We start from the raw sequence: 21,258 nt of genomic DNA, 5'->3' as shown, positions 1-21,258 counted from the left end.
ACACCGGAGACCAGAACTGTGCACAGTATTCTAAGTGTGGTCGAACTAGTGACTTGTATAGAGGTAAAATTATGTTCTCCTCATGAGCATCTATGCCTCTTTTAATGCATCCCATTATTTTATTTGCCTTTGTAGCAGCTGCCTGACACTGGCCACTAAATGTGAGTTTGTCATCCACCCATACTCCCAGGACCTCTGTAGCAAATTCTATATGGAACTGTAAATTCACAACATATATTTAGATTAATGCATACATTTACTGAATACTTTTCCCCTATCACATTTTTGGGTTTCTTCCCTACCCCATGCGAACCTGAGCATGACGCCATTCATACGAATCGCCCTCTTCCAGTCCTTCAGTGTGGATTTTCCAGCCAGATGAACAAACTCTTTTGGACTTATTAAGTGTTCATTGTACTAGTAAAGAGGAAAAAAAATACAGCAGTGTCAGACAAAGGGAGAAAAGTGCTAAGCTAAGTAGTAGGATTCTTTAGGTTCATAATAAGGTGCAACAAAAGGCTCATAAAAAGAAAAATAAGTATGTTAGCCAGTTGAAAGAAGACTGACTGCTCTCAGTAAGGGCTTCTTCACACACTGCATTTTTTCACACGCTTTTCAAGGATGAAAAACGCTGCACTGCAAAGTGAATGAAAGTTCTGAAGTCTCCTGCTTATTTTTCCTTGTGAATTTGAAGCCTCAAGGCGTGTAATTTCTTTCAGTGTTTTTCACCCAAATGAATGAGGGGGGGGGGTCGAAAACACATGTAAAAACACAACAAAAACATGTAAAAAATGCACACATTTTACATTAACTACAAAAACAACATAAAGATGTTACAAAGCAAGATTTTAGGACTACTTACGTCTCTTCACCAGGCTTAAATGCCTGGCAAAGGCTCTGTGATATGAAAGTCCATTGTAAGTGTAACAAGACTGGCTGTCTTACCTGGACACATTTTACATTAATTCCCGGACACACAAACTTCCTCCATAAAAGATTGGCTTTGCTTTCTCCACAGGTGATGGGATAAGCGATTTCTGCCTCCAAAGCCTCTTCTTCCTCATCCCCCATCTTTACTTCTCATCAGAAAGGGTGAAAAAAACCATTCATGTGAATTTTTCAACATGAAACTATATGGTCTTAATATGTTTGTATGTATGGAGGATAGAGGGAGGGATGGAGAGGGAAAAAATGGATGGATGGAGAGGGAAAGAGGGAGGGATGGATGGATGGAGAGGGAAAGAGGGAGGGATGGATGGATGGAGAGGGAAAGAGGGAGGGATGGATGGATGGATGGAGAGGGAAAGAGGGAGGGATGGATGGATGGATGGAGAGGGAAAGAGGGAGGGAAAGAGGGAGGGAAAGAGGGAGGGAAAGAGGGAGGGAAAGAGGGAGGGAAAGAGGGAGGGAAAGAGGGAGGGAAAGAGGGAGGGAAAGAGGGAGGGAAAGAGGGAGGGAAAGAGGGAGGGAAAGAGGGAGGGAAAGAGGGAGGGAAAGAGGGAGGGAAAGAGGGAGGGAAAGAGGGAGGGAAAGAGGGAGGGAAAGAGGGAGGGAAAGAGGGAGGGAAAGAGGGAGGGAAAGAGGGAGGGAAAGAGGGAGGGAAAGAGGGAGGGAAAGAGAGAGGGAAAGAGGGAGGGATGGAGAGGGAAAGAGGGAGGGATGGAGAGGGAAAGAGGGAGGGATGGAGAGGGAAAGAGGGAGGGATGGAGAGGGAAAGAGGGAGGGATGGAGAGGGAAAGAGGGAGGGATGGAGAGGGAAAGAGGGAGGGATGGAGAGGGAAAGAGGGAGGGATGGAGAGGGAAAGAGGGAGGGATGGAGAGGGAAAGAGGGAGGGATGGAGAGGGAAAGAGGGAGGGATGGAGAGGGAAAGAGGGAGGGATGGAGAGGGAAAGAGGGAGGGAGGGAGGGATGGAGAGGGAAAGAGGGAGGGATGGATGGATGGATGGAGAGGGAAAGAGGGAGGGAAAGAGGGAGGGATGGAGAGGGAAAGAGGGAGGGATGGAGAGGGAAAGAGGGAGGGATGGAGAGGGAAAGAGGGAGGGATGGAGAGGGAAAGAGGGAGGGATGGAGAGGGAAAGAGGGAGGGATGGAGAGGGAAAGAGGGAGGGATGGAGAGGGAAAGAGGGAGGGATGGAGAGGGAAAGAGGGAGGGATGGAGAGGGAAAGAGGGAGGGATGGAGAGGGAAAGAGGGAGGGATGGAGAGGGAAAGAGGGAGGGATGGAGAGGGAAAGAGGGAGGGATGGAGAGGGAAAGAGGGAGGGATGGAGAGGGAAAGCGGGAGGGATGGAGAGGGAAAGCGGGAGGGATGGAGAGGGAAAGAGGGAGGGATGGAGAGGGAAAGCGGGAGGGATGGAGAGGGAAAGCGGGAGGGATGGAGAGGGAAAGAGGGAGGGCGGGAGAGGAAAGGAAAAAAAAGAGGGCGGGAGAGGAAAGGAAAAAGGGAGGGCAGGAGAGGAAAGGAAAAAGGGAGGGCAGGCGAGGAAAGGAAAAAGGGAGGGCGGGCGAGGAAAGGAAAAAGGGAAGGTGAGAGATGGAAGGAAAGAAGAGGAAGGAAAAAAATATCAGTAAAGTAAAAGACGGAACTAGAAAATAAAGTAGGGAGAAAAAAAAAAAAGATCAACACCATCTCATCCATGTAACCAGAAGATTTATACCAGTCAGATAAAACAAGGAAAACATTTACAGAATTCCTCTCAGGAAGACGTGTTAAAATGACCACTCACTTACCTAATACGGCTTCTTTCAGTTCCGTAGATGCACTAAATGCTGCTGCATCTACAACATTCTCAGACTCCAGAGCTTCCTCCCCCAGGGTCCTGCACATGAATAAAGAGATGCAGAGTTACATTAAGCATATGTACCTACCCCCCCAGACTACATATCATTGTGATGATAACAGACACACACAGGATAGTGGATAGCCATAGCTCGGCAGGAGGTTAATGCTTCTGCACAAGTAGGTCATTAATGTGGCTGATACGTTTTAACCAACTGAGTGGACATCATACAGAGGCTGTCTGATGAGCAGGTCCTTAGAGCCCTTTAAGCCACAAATTGGCCAAGTGGTGGATCCCTACCTGAACACTCCAGGCGCAGAGACATCACTACTCCCAACCCAGGGCAGCCTCAGCTCCTGCCCATTCCAGATTGGACTGTAATATTAACACATATGAATTACTGTGCTGGTAATAGTATCACCATTTCGGACATTTCATATTCCATTGTGGATTGGGATTACTTTAAACACTTTCATATACACATATCAGAAGGCACTAATGGAGATCTGTGGACTTCGAAGATAGTGTGGTGCAAAATACTATGCTCACCATAGAATACAATAGAACGCCAAGGCCTGAACTAAAGGACACTGATCACCATCATCTGTGACATCCCTATGCGTAACCCCACAAAGCATCCCCTGTACTGATGCCAGTGTGCACTAATTAGGTCATATAAGCCACACTTATTTTTCTTGCTTATACGACACCACTTATTTCTACAGCGCTTTACAGACATCGTCATTACACAAATAATTGAAATTAAAAAAATTATATATTATTAATAAACCTTTTAATTAAAGTAGTTTTACTTTTTTAGTGTCCCTTTAAATTCACTCTGTAACCTAAATAGAGTCGAATGGCCCGGATAGCGAGAGATCTGTCGGCAGCCCCACCGGGAAGTGTTTGAAGATGCTCCCATGAGTTAATCTCGGAAGCAGGTCCTGCCTGTTGCCATGACAAAGCCGGGGGAGGCAGATGGGCACCACAGGCTACAGCCTCAAATCTGCCTCCCTCCACAGAGAGATGGCGTATCAGGACAAGGTAAAACTGCCCGGATAAGAATAAATAGCAGGTGACAAGTCAACGCTTTGCAACTCCAACCGAGTGATGAAAACCTCAGAAATGGGACTCTCTCATTGACCCGATGTGACATCAAAAGGGACGAGACGCTGCTGCAAGATAGACAGAAGAACTGCCTGCCGGACGGCATGTATCCTATCAATTACAGTAGGATACGTGCACAATTCCTGCTTGGCGTCGGATGGTTGCTCCTGCAACTCCTCTTCTTGGCATGCATCAGCGTCATGCCACGCCTGATGTCAAGGCATATTAAGTGACAAATCTACTGAGGCTTAATTCACGTATCCGTGAAACATGGACTGTGCTGATAATTTTAATAATCTCACTGGTTGTCTTAAACAAGCCAGATTAGGCTAAATGCACACGTACCATGAAAGACAGACCATGAAAGACCAGCATGTGGTATTATAAGTCTTACAACATGCCACCAGAGACCCCTATGACATATAATCAGGTCATTTTCTTAGGATATTTTTGATGCATGCTGAATACTTAAAAATGTGCTATTTAAGGACAAACTTAGTATTGGTCCCTGAACATACTATTTGTCACTCTGATTTTTCCCAGACCTGGCCTCCATACATTCTGTCAGTAATGTGGAACAAGGCTAAAATAATCTGACGCCATACAGATTTATGGTGTGAGGTGAGAAAACTTTAGTCTGGCGTTTTATTGGAGATTTCATTGCCTCTCTGTTTATCCAAAAACACAAACAAAGGGTATGTACAGTTTTGCACTACATGTTGCTGCAATGCATCTAAAATTAAGCAGCTTCGCAAACTGATTGAAAATCTAACTTTTTGTTCAGACAGTTCCTATGCTACACCTTTAGATACAGAATGTGGATTCCTACCTGTTAGTGGTAACAAGAACAGCTTTCACCTCCTCCATGCCGCTCCCATTCATAATGTGATCAGGTGTGGTCACCACCACCACTTCTTCTACATGCACGCTGACATCTGGGGTGGCCATTTCAGGAAAAACCCTCACGGAACTGGTGTGGAAGAGAACAAACACAATTACAAAACAATAGCCGCAACACACATCGCTACTCCTCCAGCTTCATCACCTGTCTTCAAGCAGACTGTATAGTCCAAGATCTGCAGCCCGTAGTCAGTGTAGGTACTTCCAGCAGATGGATTAGTGGAAACTGGGGGCTATTCTATTAATTACAATAATCCCTAGCCTCCAGCAAAGGAACTTGCCAAAAATACAACCCCTTATTGCATACCCTACTAGATCACATTGTGACAGTAGAGGAGTTTGCATGATCCCCAGAACCATAGCAAAGAGGACTGTCTGTATTCATACATTGCATAAACATCCATTGATTGCAATGAGCACCAAGTAACCATTACCTTTTTACTGCAAGGTAATTAAATTGTCAGTTCCTCAAATAATAACTTGTACTAAATCGAGCCCTTCCTGAAGCAGGACCTACACCAGATAACCTCATACAGATAAGATTTAAAGCGAACATATCATGCAAAAAAAACAAACTATTAACCTACCTGTGGGGTTAAGGTACCTTCACACGAAACGACATCGCTAGCGATCCGTGACGTTGCAGCGTCCTCGCTAGCGATATCGTTTCGTTTGACACGCAGCAGCGATCAGGATCCTGCTGTGATGTCGCTGGTCGCTGAATAAAGTCCAGAACTTTATTTGGTCGTCCGATCGCTGTGTATCGTTGTGTTTGAAAGCAAAAGCAACGATACCAGTGATGTTTTACACTGGTAACCAGGGTAAACATCGGGTTACCAAGCGCAGGGCCGCGCTTAGTAACCCGATGTTTACCCTGGTTACCAGCGTAAAAGTAAAAAAAACAAACAGTACATGCTCACCTGCGCGCCCCCCAGCCTCTGCTTCCTGACACTGACTGAGCGCCGGCCCTAAAGTGAAAGTGAAAGCACAGCGGTGACGTCACCGCTCTGCTGTTAGGGCCGGAGCTCAGTCAGTGTCAGGAAGCAGACGCTGGGGGACGCGCAGGTGAGCATGTACTGTTTGTTTTTTTTACTTTTACGCTGGTAACCAGGGTAAACATCGGGTTACTAAGCGCGGCCCTGCGCTTAGCAACCCGATGTTTACCCTGGTTACCCGGGGGCCTCGGCATCGTTGGTCGCTGGAGAGCGGTCTGTGTGACAGCTCTCCAGCGATCAAACAGCGACGCTGCAGTGATCGGCATCGTTGTCGCTATCGCTGCAGCGTCGCTTCGTGTGAAGGTACCTTTAATCACGTTCTGAACCTGACCAGCGCCTGCACTTGAACTCCCGGTAGGGTTCCAGTATCAGTTACGGGAGTGGCACCGGCACGAGTTCAGTCACCGTTTAATGTATGGAGAGCAGTGGAGGTAACCGTGTCGCAGGCACTGACTGACAGCCAGCTTTAATGTTGAGCTGCTGTCAGTCAGTGCTGGGGCCATGGTTACACCTGCGACACAGAGTGGTAACTGAACCCGTGCCGGCGCCACCTCCGTGACTGAAACCCAAACGCTACCGGGAGGAATAAAGTTCATTTCCTCCCTGCAGCGGATGTCCAAGTGCAGGTGCTGGGTAGGTTCAAAACACTATTAACCTGCAGATTAACCCCATATCTGTAGGTTAATAGCATTGTTCACGCGACAGGCTCCATAAGAGGTTGCTTCAGTCTCTGACATTTAGCTTCAGAGAAGGGGAATGAATGTGGCTGTTTAGTAATGCACCCCAAGGCCCTCTGTTGGGTCACATGGTAATTTTACAAGTATAAATTGTTCTGGGTCCCTGTCTCAGAGAACTCAGAGAAGAGCGTGTGTGTGCGCACACGTTAAGTATTTGCGGCAGACTTTTCTGCACCAAAAACAAATCTCTTTGCAGGAAAAATCTCTGCATTAAAAGTGTGATTTTTAATGCAATTTTTAAAATTCATTAGAATGGGTCCCAGGTTGCAGCTATAATGATCTCAATTGAAATCCAAATGGGATAAAGTTAGCTACATCCTCCCTTACTACAAATACCACAGAACTAGAGAGCCTGCACACAACATATACATGGTGTCTACACCTGACGATTTCCATGGGTCAGACCATCCATCCAATATCTATGGGCGTCTCCCGACTCTATCCTGACAGATGTTGGAGGGAAAGAAGGACAGGGAATATTAGAGATAGAGATCATGTTCCAGACTGTCGAGAGAGAGATTCAGTCAGTTACCTGCACAGGGACAAGGAACAGAGGAGAAAGGTTGTATCAGTGACTTCAATGGAGACCTAGAGGGAAGTCTGCTCCTTTTACCCCTTATCAGCCACGATCTGGAGATGGATTAGAGACTGAAATATAAGGCAATCAGCCCCCTTCATATAAATCACTGGTTTTGTACACACGTAGAAAGTGTCGGGGAAGCTCTTGATGGGAGCCAGAAGCGGCAATGAAATGGTGCCAAGGGTTGAGCTTTAATAAGTAACTGCTGATTTTTTTTGGACAGGTTCAATATAAGGAACAGGGAGTGGCCATATGGCACTGAGCTGCCAATGGACAATCATTAAAAAAGACAGCACACTGTGGAATTGGAAGTTTAGCATTTGGCTGATGTGTTCTTTCTAACGCCAGACATAGGTGCCTAAGATACCGTATGTATCTTTTTCTTCCATTCTAAACAGGTGAACCCAAGCAGTCCCCACACTAATCAATGGAGCCCCTCTGCTTCCGTTTGTATAACAGATGCAGTGGCTCACTTTTCTTTTTGTTTGTTACTAAAACAGAACTGACAAATGGAAAATCCCAAAGGACATGTGACCAAAGCTTAACCCGACACTGGACACCTCTGGGGCCAGTGGCTTTTCTTCAAAAGAACAAAAGATTGGGCGCTGCAGTACAAAACGTCTGATCCTTCTCCCCCCCTGATGTCAACGGTGGGAAGAGAACCGTGAAGCCATCATACATATTGGATGTCCAGCCGGTGGGGTTTAGCGGATTTTTAAGCAACAAACAGTAGCACCCTCACGCTGCTGAAAAAAAAAATGTTTGCTACGGAAATAAATCTGCAAGTATATCTTATCCATGCAGCAATGATTAGGATGACAATGGCAACACATCTGCCTGGGAACCATGTGGCTTTTTATGCGGGTTTAGAGCAAAATCCGCAGCAGAAAATTTGTATACTTGAGGGTATGTTCACCCAAATATGGAGAATGCCTAGCAAAAATGGCTTTATATACTCTTTGATGTGGACTTTTCCCATTCAGATGTGTTCCCATAGGGCTCAATTAGACGATCATATATTCGGTCAGTGTTCTACCATGTTCTCAATAATAACCTAATTGGTAGTGCACATAAGAATTTATAAACTGGTGGTCTGTGTGAAAAAAAAATTGCAGCATTCTGGTCTGCTTTCTGGACCATACTCGAGTTAGTCAATAGCAGGCATCTTTGCTTGAATGTTATTCAGATGAGCTGCACACAGAGCCAAATGCGACCACTATTTGTGGATGTGACTGGTTTTAAAGGGTTATTCCCATCTTCATACATGAATATTGTAGGAGAGTACTTGTAAAAACAAGAACTTTTACAGTTTTCTGCATATTAAAATTTGCAGCTATTCATAATAACCTCTTCCTGATATTTACCGTACATGTACGGTGAAAGTTTGGAGAGGATGTATGGAGAAGGCTCACTAGCTGAGTCGAACTCTACCTGCTATTGTTAACCTGTTAAATTCCGCGGTCAATCTGACAGCAGAATTTAGAGCGTGCCAGCATAGGGGTTGGATCCTTGTTTGCGCAATCAGCACCCCGCGATTAAGCTCAAGACCCCGGTTCCTGGACCATGAAGTTATGCTTAAATTTAGCCTGTGGCTTGCCTTCAAAGAAGATCATGATTACTGCTATATACATAGTACAAGCAATCAGATGATTGAAGGCTCAAGTCACCTAAGGTGATTAATGCAGTAAAAAAAAAAAATTAAAATTAAAGACAAAAATATCAATGAATGAAAATAAGGATATTAAAAAATGGGAAAAAGATAAACATATGTGGTATCACTGGGTCTAAAAAGGTTCAATCAAAAACATAAAACGCATTAAAGGTACCGTCACATTAAGCGACGCTGCAGCGATAGCGACAACGATGCCGATCGCTGCAGCGTCGCTGTTTGATCGCTGGAGAGCTGTCACACAGACCGCTCTCCAGCGACCAACGATGCCGAGGTCCCCGGGTAACCAGGGTAAACATCGGGTTGCTAAGCGCAGGGCTGCGCTTAGTAACCCGATGTTTACCCTGGTTACCAGCGTAAAAGTAAAAAAAACAAACAGTACATACTCACCCAGCGTCATACCTCCCCCAGCGTCTGCTTCCTGACACTGACTGAGCTCCGGCCCTAACAGCACAGCGGCTTTCACTTTCACTTTAGGGCCGGCGCTCAGTCAGTGTCAGGAAGCAGACGCTGGGGGAGGTATGACGCTGGGTGAGTATGTACTGTTTGTTTTTTTTTACTTTTACGCTGGTAACCAGGGTAAACATCGGGTTACTAAGCGCGGCCCTGCGCTTGGTAACCCGATGTTTACCCTGGTTACCAGTGTAAAACATCGCTGGTATCGTTGCTTTTGGTGTCAAACACAACGATACACGGCGATCGGACGACCAAATAAAGTTCTGGACTTTATTCAGCGACCAGCGACATCACAGCAGGATCCTGATCGCTGCTGCGTGTCAAATTAAACGATATCGCTAGCGAGGACGCTGCAACGTCACGGATCGCTAGCGATATCGTTTAGTGTGACGGTACCTTTACTGTTGGAAGCCAACATGGACAATGTGTATTTCACAAGAACACTGAACTCACAGTTGAATCCATAAACTCTGGATAACATCAATGAGACCATGAGCTGTAGAAGGGTCACAAAACCTACCAGGCAGGAAAACCATTATTTGTCCTGTGGTGTGGCACCTTTTCTTCTGTTGATAGAGTAAAGAGAGCATGTACATGTAAGATGGACATCTTCTCTGGGCTCTTGGAAGATGCATAAACCATGTAGTGTTTATATTACAAACCATTGTTCTTGATGGACATCTGGTCTCCAGCCTAAAGGCCCCGTCTCACTAAGCGATTTACCAACGATCACGACCAGCGATATGACCTGGCCGTGATCGTTGGTAAGTCGCTGTGTGGTCGCTGGGGAGCTGTCACACAGACAGCTCTCCCCAGCGACCAACGATCAGGGGAACGACTTCGGCATCGTTGAAACTGTCTTCAACGATGCCGAAGTCCCCCTGCAGCACCCGGGTAACCAGGGTAAACATCGGGTTACTAAGCGCAGGGCCGCGCTTAGTAACCCGATGTTTACCCTGGTTACCAAAAAAAACAAACACTACATACTCGCCTTTCGGTGTCCAGGTCCCTTGCCGTCTGCTTCCTGCTCTGACTGAGCCGCCGTACACTGAGAGCAGAGCGCAGCGGTGACGTCACTGCTGTGCTCTCACTTCTCACTGTACGGCCGGGAGTCAGTGAGAGCAGGAAGCAGACGGCAAGGGACCTGACGGACATCAGAAGGCGAGTATGTACTGTTTGTTTTTTTTTACATTTACGCTGGTAACCAGGGTAAACATCGGGTTACTAAGCGCGGCCCTGCGCTTAGTAACCCGATGTTTACCCTGGTTACCAGTGAAGACATCGCTGGATCGGTGTCACACACACCGATTCAGCAATGTCAGCGGGGCCTCAACGACCAAAAAAAGGTCCAGGCCATTCCGACACGACCAGCGATCTCGCAGCAGGGGCCTGATCGCTGGTACGTGTCACACATAGCGAGATCGCTATGGAGGTCGCTGTTGCGTCACAAAACTTGTGACTCAGCAGCGATCTCGCTAGCGATCTCGCTATGTGAGACGGGGCCTTAAATGGAATTTGAACCTGTGCTCAGGCCTGTTTGAAACAAGGACCTTTTGTTATATACAAAGACACCATCTGAAAGATGAAGACCACTGCAATCACATTTGACCCTTGACTCATTAATTCTGGATCTAGAAGCACCACATTCAGGAGAGTGTTTGCATCAGCAGTAGTGATGAGCGAGTATACTTGTTACTCGAGATTTCCCGAGCACGCTCGGGTGTCCTCCGAGTAACTTTTAGTGCTCGGAGACACCCCGAGCATGTTCGGGAAATCTCGAGCAACGAGTAAACTCGCTCAACACTAATCAGCAGACATGTGCATGTTTCTTAAGACCTCAAAATGCTGTGACCGGATTGGATGGTACTATTATGTGGATGGAATACACATATCAAGGATAACAGCATGGGGTGGTCACACAGATCCCACCACTGCTACCAGTTTGTCACAGATGACACTGAAGAGATCACGCAGATCCCATCGCTGTTACCAGTTTGTCAGGGGACACAACTCCGCTGCCTCCAACAGTCAGGACAATTATGCAATTAACTGACGAGTGATGGACGAGGGGGTCTGTACTACTAGGCCGGTTATCTGGGAACTCACAGTGAGTGTATGGTATATACACCTCCGATTACAACGCATATCTATATGCCGATACGGTCACTGCCAAATGCACAATAACGAAAAAAGCCCTACTGGCTGCCACCATTAAACGTTTATACAGGCCGATTGGACACCCGTTACAGGTAGCACATAGCTTCGGAGGTACATTTTACAGCGAAAGCGGGACAGAGCTATTAAACTGCATATATTTAATAAAGAAAGATAGGCAGTGTTTATAAATAATACAGAAAGATGATACAAAATGGGTACAAAACAATACAATATGTACAATCACATAAAATATGGAATAACCAAAGGGATTTACTAAACCTGGTATTAGGGAAATGGCTCAGAGCTTAGCGGAGGGTAGCACTCAGATTGTGAAAATGGGTCACTCACAGCAAACTTGTGTCTTCCAGAATGAACAAAGACAGACACGCAAACTTTCATTTTTCTAGCTGGATGATAGGCCCACATATCCCCCCTTGGTAAGCTCACAAGGGGGGCTGGTTGTTGGATGTTCTTAGTACTTCAGAATTCCATGAGATCCCCAACTTACAAGGTATCTTCACCAATAGAGTTCCCAGGCGGTAGATATCGTTGTCATGTTTCCTATCATGATTTTACCTTTTTATAAAGATGAAATATGGCATGTATGGCACCATCCATTGGACCATTATTAAGTTGGAGGGGTTAGAACGGCCCTACAGTGATGAGAGCATGCGTGATGTTCGTACCTTTGCTGCAATGCCAAAAATACACTCACCGGCCACTTTATTAGGTACACCATGCTAGTAACGGGTTGGACCCCCTTTTGCCTTCAGAACTGCCTCAATTCTTCGTGGCATAGATTCAACAAGGTGCTGGAAGCATTCCTCAGAGATTTTGGTCCATATTGACATGATGGCATCACACAGTTGCCGCAGATTTGTCGGCTGCACATCCCAAAGATGCTCCATACAAGGCAGGATGGATCCATGCTTTCATGTTGTTTACGCCAAATTCTGACCCTACCATCCGAATGTCGCAGCAGAAATCGAGACTCATCAGACCAAGCAACGTTTTTCCAATCTTCTACTGTCCAATTTCGATGAGCTTGTACAAATTGTAGCCTCAGTTTCCTGTTCTTAGCTGAAAGGAGTGGTACCCGGTGTGGTCTTCTGCTGCTGTAGCCCATCTGCCTCAAAGTTCGACGCACTGTGCGTTCAGAGATGCTCTTAGGCCTACCTTGGTTGTAACGGGTGGTGATTTGAGTCACTGTTGCCTTTCTATCAGCTCGAACCAGTCTGCCCATTCTCCTCTGACCTCTGGCATCAACAAGGCATTTCCACCCACAGAACTGCCGCTCACTGGATTTTTTTTCTTTTTCGGACCATTCTCTGTAAACCCTAGAGATGGTTGTGCGTGAAAATCCCAGTAGATCAGCAGTTTCTGAAATACTCAGACCAGCCCTTCTGGCACCAACAACCATGCCACGTTCAAAGGCACTCAAATCACCTTTCTTCCCCATACTGATGCTCGGTTTGAACTGCAGGAGATTGTCTTGACCATGTCTACATGCCTAAATGCACTGAGTTGCCTCCATGTGATTGGCTGATTAGAAATTAAGTGTTAACAAGAAGTTGGACAGGTGTACCTAATAAAGTGGCCAGTGAGTGTATATCTCCCATAATTATCAGACTGATGTAAAACTACAATATTCATAAAAAGTCTCAGAAGAGTAGGCCCTTCTCAGCTTCTGCGTAAACGACTCTCAGACTTCCGGTCTTTTTCTCAAATTTTGTCTCTTCTGCAATTACCTGGACACTGCAGGGGGCCTACTTCAATGGAGATGGATGTGTCAGCTCTCTCATTTCATAGTTAGAATTCGTGTTCTCGCTTCCCCAAGCTATAATTAGTTTCTCTCTGCCACATTTAATACAGTATGTTCAATGTGAGGTTGATATATCCCCTCTCTGGAGAGGTACGGATTTTAATTTTACTCTATGACTGTGATCTTACTGACCTGTTCACTCATGATGTTGAGTCATTTTTACTCCCCAATCGTCTGGATTTATCAAAGTGATTAACCCCTCTGTGACCTTAGACGTACTATCCCGTCGAGGTGACCTGGGCCTATCTGACCCTCGACGGGATAGTACGTCATAGCCGATCGGCCGCGCTCACGGGGGGAGCGCGGCCGATCGCGGCCGGGTGTCAGCTGCCTATCGCAGCTGACATCCGGCACTATGTGCCAGGAGCGGTCACGGACCGCTCCCGGCACATTAACCCCCGGCACACCGCGATCAAACATGATCGCGGTGTACCGGCGGTATAGGGAAGCATCGCGCAGGGAGGGGGCTCCCTGCGGGCTTCCCTGAGACCCCCGGAGCAACGCGATGTGATCGCGTTGCTGCGAGGGTCTCCTACCTTCTTCCTCCCTGCAGGTCCCGGATCCAAGATGGCCGCGGCATCCGGGTCCTGCAGGGAGAAAGGTGGCTTACCGAGCGCCTGCTCAGAGCAGACGCTGGTAAGCCTGCACCGATGTAAGTGAGATCGGTGATCTGATAAAGTGCAGTGCACACTATCAGATCATCGATCTGTGATGTCCCCCCCTGGGACAAAGTAAAAAAGTAAAAAAAAAAATTTTCCACATGTGTAAAAAAAAAAAAAAAAAATCCTAAATAAATAATAAAAAAATATATATATATTATTCCCATAAATACATTTCTTTATCTAAATTAAAAAAACAAAACAATAAAAGTACACATATTTAGTATCGCCGCGTCCGTAACGACCCAACCTATAAAACTGCCCCACTAGTTAACCCCTTCAGTAAACACCGTAAGAGAAAAAAAAAAAACGAGGCAAAAAACAACGCTTTATTACCATACCGCCGAACAAAAAGAGGAATAACACGCGATCAAAAAGACTGATATAAATAATCATGGTACCGCTGAAAACGTCATCTTGTCCCGCAAAAAACGAGCCGCCATATAGCATCATCAGCAAAAAAATAAAAAAGTTATAGTCCTGAGAATAAAGCGATGCCAAAATAATTATTTTTTCTATAAAATAGTTTTTATCGTATAAAAGCGCCAAAACATAAAAAAATGATATAAATGAGATATCGCTGTAATCATACTGACCCGACGAATAAAACTGCTTTATCCATTTTACCAAACGCGGAACGGTATAAACGCCTCTCCCAAAAGAAATTCATGAATAGCAGGTTTTTGGTCATTCTGCCTCACAAAAATCGGAATAAAAAGTGATCAAAAACGGTCACGTGTCCGAAAATGTTACCAATAAAAACGTCAACTCGTCCCGCAAAAAACAAGACCTCACATGACTCTGTGGAGCAAAATGTAGAAAAATTATAGGTCTCAAAATGTGGAGACGCAAAAACTTTTTTGCCATAAAAAGCGTCGCTGGTTTCACACTTGCGTTTTTGTCTGCAGCGTTTTTTGCACAAAAAAACGCATGCGTTTTTTCCCTATATTTAACATTGAAAACGCATGCGTTTTTTTGTACGCGTTTGGTCGCGTTTTCAAACGCATGCGTTTTTTTTCTGCATGTGTTCATTTTCAGAAATACAGCCTGCAGTATTTTCTTGCGTTTTTAAGCACATTCGTTTGCGTTAAAAACGCATGCGTTTTTATCGAAAAAAAAAACAGAAAACACACTAAAAAGCCACCCACCACCATCAAGGTGATAAAGGGATCCAAACCCTAACCCTAACTCTACCCCTAACCGTTTAATGAACATTTTCTGACAGTCATAGTGCCACGTATTTCAGTGCCACGTATTTCAGTGCCACGTATTTCAGTGCCACGTATTTCAGTGCCACGTGTTTCAGTGCCACGTATTTAAGTGTCACGTATTTCAGTGCCACGTATCACATATTTCAGTGCCACATATTTTAGTGCCACGTATTTAAGTACCACGTATTTCAGTGCCACGTATTTCAGTGCCACGTATTTCAGTGCCACATATTTCAGTGCCACATATTTCAGTGCCACCTATCACGTGTTTCAGTGCCACGTGTTTCAGTGCCACGTATTTCAGTGCCACGTATTTCAGTGCCACGTATCACGTATTTCAGTGCCACGTATTTCAGTGCCACGTATTTCAGTGCCACGTATTTCAGTGCCACGTATTTCAGTGCCACGTATTTCAGTGCCACGTATTTCAGTGCCACGTATTTCAGTGCCACGTATCACGTATTTTAGTGCCACGTATTTCAGTGCCACGTATTTCAGTGCCACGTATTTCAGTCACATTTAGGGTTAGGGTTAGGGGTAGGGTTAGGGCTAGGGTTGGAGGTAAAGTTAGGGTTAGGGTTGGGGCTAAAGTTAGGGTTGGGGCTAAAGTTAGGGTTTGGATTACATTTACGGTTTGGATTAGGGTTGGGATTAGAATTATGGGTGTGTCAGGGTTAGGGGTGTGGTTAGGGTTACCGTTGGGATTAGGGCTAGGGGTCTGTTTGGATTAGGGTTTCAGGTAGAATTGGGAAGTTTCCACTGTCCAGGCACATCAGGGGCTCTCCAAACGGGACATGGCGTCCAATCTCAATTCCAGCCAATTCTGCGTTGAAAAAGTAAAACAGTGCTCCTTCCCTTCCGAGCTCTCCCGTGCGCCCAAAAAGGGGTTTACCCCAACATATGGGTTATCAGCGTACTCGGGACAAATTGAACAACAACTTCTGGGGTCCAAGTTCTCTTGTTATCCTTGGGAAAATAAAAATTTGGGGGGCTAAAAATCATTTTTGTGGGAAAAAAAAGATGTTTTATTTTCACGGCTCTGCGTTATAAACTGTAGTGAAACACTTGGGGGTTCAAAGTTCTCACAACACATCTAGATAAGTTCCTTGGGAGGTCTAGTTTCCAATATGGGGTCACTTGTGGTGGGTTTGTACTGTTTGGGTACATCAGGGGCTCTGCAAATGCAACGTGACGCCTGCAGACCAATCCATTTAAGGCTGCATTCCAAATGGCGCTCCTTCCCTTTCGAGCTCTATCATGCGCCCAAACAGTGGTTCCCCCCCACATATGGGGTATCAGCGTACTCAGGACAAATTGGAAAACAAATTTTGGGGTCCAATTTATTCTGTTACCCTTGTAAAAATACAAAGCTGGGGGCTAAAAAATCATTTTTGAGAAAAAAAAAAATTATTTTCACGGCTCTGCGTTATAATCTGTAGTGAAACACTTGGGGGTTCAAAGCTCTCAAAACACATCTAGATAAGTTCCTTAGGGGGTCTACTTTCCAAAATGGTGTCACTTGTGGGGGGTTTCAATGTTTAGGCACATCAGGGGCTCTCCAAACGCAACATGGCGTCCCATCTCAATTCCAGTCAATTTTGCATTGAAAAGTCAAATGGCGCTCCTTCCCTTCCAAGCTCTGCCATGCGCCCAAACAATGGTTTACACCCACATATGGGGTATCAGCGTACTCAGGACAAATTGCACAACATTTTTTGGGGTCCAATTTCTTCTCTTACCCTTGGGAAAATAAAAAATTGGGGGCGAAAAGATCATTTTTGTGAAAAAATATGATTTTTTATTTTTACGGCTCTGCATTATAAACTTCTGTGAAGCACTTGGTGTGTCAAAGTGCTCACCACACATCTAGATAAGTTCCTTAGGGGGTCTACTTTCCAAAATGGTGTCAATTGTAGGGGGTTTCAGTGTTTAGGCACATCAGGGGCTCTCCAAACGCAACATGGCGTCTCATCTCAATTCCAGTCAATTTTGCATTGAAAAGTCAAATGGCGCTCCTTCCCTTCCAAGCTCTGCTATGCGCCCAAACAATGGTTTACACCCACATATGGGGTATCAGCGTACTCAGGACAAATTGCACAACATTTTTTGCGGTCCAATTTCTTCTCTTACTCTTGGGAAAATAAAAAATTGGGGGCGAAAAGATAATTTTTGTGAAAAAATATGATTTTTTATTTTTACGACTCTGCATTATAAACTTCTGTGAAGCACTTGGTGGGTCAAAGTGCTCACCACACATCTAGATAAGTTCCTTAGGGGGTCTACTTTCCAAAATGGTGTCACTTGTAGGGGGTTTCAATGTTTAGGCACATCAGGGGCTCTCCAAACGCAACATGGCGTCCCATCTCAATTCCAGTCAATTTTGCATTGAAAAGTAAAATGGCGCTCCTTTCCTTCCGAGCTCTGCCATGCGCCCAAACAGTGGTTTACCCCCACATATGGGGTATCAGCGTACTCAGGAGAAATTGCACAACAACTTTTGTACTACAACTTTGGGGGTCCATTTTCTCCTGTTACCCTTGGTAAAATAAAACAAATTGGAGCTGAAATAAATTTTGTGTGAAAAAAAGTTAAATGTTCATTTTTATTTAAACATTCCAAAAATTCCTGTGAAACACCTGAAGGGTTAATAAACTTCTTGAATGTGGTTTTGAGCACCTTGAGGGGTGCAGTTTTTAGAATGGTGTCACACTTGGGTATTTTCTATCATATAGACCCCTCAAAATGACTTCAAATGAGATGTGGTCCCTAAAAAAAAATGGTGTTGTAAAAATGAGAAATTGCTGGTCAACTTTTAACCCTTATAACTCCGTCACAAAAAAAAATGTTGGTTCCAAAATTGTACTGATGTAAAGTAGACATGTGGGAAATGTTACTTATTAAGTATTTTGTGTGACATATGTCTGCGATTTAAGGGCATAAAAATTCAAAGTTGGAAAATTGCGAAATTTTCAAAATTTTCGCCAAATTTCCATTTTTTTCACAAATAAACGCAAGTTATATCGAATAAATTTTACCACTAACATGAAGTACAATATGTCACGAGAAAACAATGTCAGAATCGCCAAGATCCGTCAAAGCGTTCTAGAGTTATAGCCTCATAAAGGGACAGTGGTCAGAATTGTAAAAATTGGCCCGGTCATTAACGTGCAAACCACCCTTGGGGGTGAAGGGGTTAAGCCAGAATGCCAGAGATAATCGCTTTAAAAAGTCACACATCTTTTGCACAACCTCAAGTTACTGTGGACTGTGAGCCCCAATGGGGACAGCGATAATGTCTAATGTGCCGTGGAGTTAATGGCGCCACATAAGTATAAGAAGTAATGCCGCCAGATGTGTCCCCATTCACATGCTTAATGCCAATCAGCCATGCATCTGTGGGGGAGGGGAGCCATAGCTCGCAGCCGGCCCCTATGGGACCAGTGTGGCCGGCCATAATGTGGCCACAACCTCCCAGCGACCCTATGGTCTCCATTCTTATAGACAATATGGCCCCTCTGCTGCCAGGCCTCAGGGGGGCGCCATTTCCCCACAGTGCAGGCCGAGTGATAACATGGCACACTCCAGTAGGTCTCCCGCAGGACCCTGCCTTTGTTACCACAGACCCTAGGATTATCCCAGCTATAACCAAACAGGATGCAGGAAACCTCAATGCGTCCTCGGGAGAACCACAAGTCCCAGCAACAAAGGAGGGACCGTGAAGTGGCAGCAAACAGGGAGCAGGGGCGGCGGCCATGCGCGCACAGGTGAGGGCGTTCTCCTCAGTGCGGGGCGGAGGCTCTCGGGGTTCGCCCCCCGTCACCCCACTATTATTAGGGGTGCACGCAGGGTGCTGGTTACTATAGTAACGGCATAGGCCGCGCTCCCCGGGCTGCTGTGCGGAAGGTGACGCTTATAACGCGGCCTCGTACGCAGCCTCCTCCTCCCCCCGGCGCCGCCGTGAGCACGGCCCGCCGTCACGTCCTGACGCTCCGCAGGGACCCGGTGCGTGATGAGGGGGAGGGGTGAGGACTCCCCAGGCTGGGGGCGGCACTTACCTGCTTTCCGCCGCTCCGGGTCTTCCGTGCTGCCTGCTGCCCCGGGGGTTTACGCCGGTTATTGGGCGGTTTCGGGGACGCGGGCGGGGGGTGAAGTGAGAAGGCCGTGCTCGTTCACGTCTCCGGGGAGAAAAGGAGGGGGCTATGCGCGCTCATGTGATGGCTTCAAATATGGCCGACTTTAGAAAGTACCGCGCATGCGTGCATCACTAGTTGCAAGACGCTAGGTGGCGCTAGTCTGCAACTGGATTCCTTGTATGTAATAAGCAATATACGTACCTAGGCGCTAGATGGCGCTGTGTATGAAGAGTTCCATCAAAGCAGCAGAGCTGGGGGTTTGGCACAGTGGGATATTATTATTGTTATGTTTTGCATTTTGTATATGTAATATTTCACATATGAAATTGATATATTTTTTTGATCATATATTTTTTGTGCACATGTCTTTTTCAGGCGGATTCTGTAAAAAAAAACAAAAAACTTTTTCTCTGGCCTTATAACAATATCACATGAGCCCCGGGAGTGCTGGATCGGTGCAGACATTGGAGGGGAGTATTGATGTTATTATACTGGGGGAAATATAGGTATTCAGAAGGCGTTGTCTGAGTAGCTGACAACCCCTTTAAACTTTCTGTTCCCTGGAAACTAAGGGGGCTTAGTCTGACCCCTGAAAAACAGCTCCATAGCATTGTCCCTCCTCCTCCATAAGGCATGTAACATTCGCCGAAATGCAGACGTGGCCAACCGATGCCACAACACATTTCCACTGCTCCTGAGTCCAATCGTGGTGGCTTTACACCACTTCGTCCATATTCACCGCCCAATACCCCCTCCATCACGACTCATACACATCAGCTCCTCACTGCTTCCATCTCCCATGTACAGCTCCCATGCACTTCTCACCTTCCTGAAAAACCTCAGCCCATCTTACCCAAACACACTGCACAAAAAAACTTCATACACTTCCAAAAACTACTTGCTTTTTATCTTCTTACTCCTTCTGATTTCAGGGGACATCTCCCCCAACCCCGGTCCCCCATCCCCCAACCTCAACCGCTACCCTACCTCATATCAAAACCATACTAACCTTATTAATATTACTTGCACTCCCTCACCTCTCCCTTTCAATTGTTCCCTTTGGAATCCACGGTCTATATGTAACAAGCTTCCTTTCCTGCACAACTACTTTCTGAACAACTCTCTCAATCTGTTGGCCCTCACTGAAACCTGGATCCAGGACTCTGACACTGTCTCCCCTGCTGCCATTTCCCATGGTGGCTTACAATTCTCCCATTCCCCAAGACCCACAAACAGACCTGGTGGTGGAGTCGGCATACTCTTGTCCCCACAATGCACGTTCCAGGTTATACCCCCAGTTCCATCACTCTCATTCCCTTCTTTTGAGGTCCACACCATCAGGCTCTTCCGTCCCCTCTCCCTCAGAGTAGTGGTCATATACTGGCCCCCAGGCTCACCCACACACTTCCTGGACCATTTCTCTGCCTGGCTGCCGCACTTTATTTCCTCAGAACTACCAACCCTTATCCTGGGAGACTTCAACATTCCCATTAACAGCCCCACTTCCACATCTGCATCCCAGCTTCTATCACTAACCACTTCTCTAGGCCTCTCACAGCTCTCAACCTCTGAGACACACAAGGACGGTAACACCCTGGACCTGGTCTTTGTCCGGCTCTGTTCAATCTCCTACCTAGATAACTCACCGCTTCCCCTCTCTGACCACAACATTCTCTCCTTCACACTCACAATTCCTCCCCCACCCCAGCACTCTCCTACCTACAACACATTCAGAAATCTACATGCCATTAACCCCATACACTTTCAGACTCCCTACACTCATCATTGTCCCCAATCTCTTCTTTTTCCTGTCCTGATCTGGCTGTACATCACTACAACGCCACTCTTGGAAGCACCCTTGACCAAGTAGCTCCCCTCACCCTCAGAACCTCCAAACACAGAGTGAAACAGCCCTGGCTCACATCGCAAACCCGATTTCTCCAGCGATGCTCTAGGTGTGCTGAACGTTTATGGAGGAAAACTCGCAGACCAGAAGACTTCATCCACTTCAAATTTATGTTAAGAACCTATAACTCTGCCCTTCACCTCGCCA

The 21,258-nt window shown here is 46.0% G+C and overlaps 1 protein-coding gene across 5 annotated transcripts in view; it reads right to left on the bottom strand.

Annotated features, from left to right (window-relative positions):
* GMEB2 (glucocorticoid modulatory element binding protein 2) overlaps nt 1-19,286 on the bottom strand; it is a 29,817-nt gene extending 10,531 nt beyond the window's left edge. For 2 of the 5 annotated variants that reach the window (XM_077253010.1, XM_077253012.1), the window contains exons 1-6: nt 19,128-19,286; nt 4,716-4,856; nt 3,080-3,154; nt 2,730-2,818; nt 946-1,076; nt 314-417 (exon numbers count right to left, since the gene is read on the bottom strand). In XM_077253010.1, the coding sequence (XP_077109125.1) occupies nt 314-417; nt 946-1,076; nt 2,730-2,818; nt 3,080-3,154; nt 4,716-4,834 (518 nt within the window). In that variant the 5' untranslated portion in view covers nt 4,835-4,856; nt 19,128-19,286. Of the gene's footprint in view, nt 1-313; nt 418-945; nt 1,077-2,729; nt 2,819-3,079; nt 3,155-4,715; nt 4,857-9,743; nt 9,804-13,334; nt 13,367-19,127 lie in introns of those variants that run through there. The other 3 variants (XM_077253011.1, XM_077253008.1, XM_077253013.1) reach the window with 3 other exon arrangements.
* Nucleotides 19,287-21,258: the final 1,972 nt, after the last annotated feature.

This window comes from Ranitomeya variabilis, chromosome 4 (genome assembly GCF_051348905.1).
Source record: "Ranitomeya variabilis isolate aRanVar5 chromosome 4, aRanVar5.hap1, whole genome shotgun sequence".
NCBI classification, from domain to species: domain Eukaryota; kingdom Metazoa; phylum Chordata; class Amphibia; order Anura; family Dendrobatidae; genus Ranitomeya; species Ranitomeya variabilis.
The sequence above is the reverse complement of the archived record's forward strand: the minus strand, read 5'-3'. Positions and strand labels throughout refer to the sequence as shown.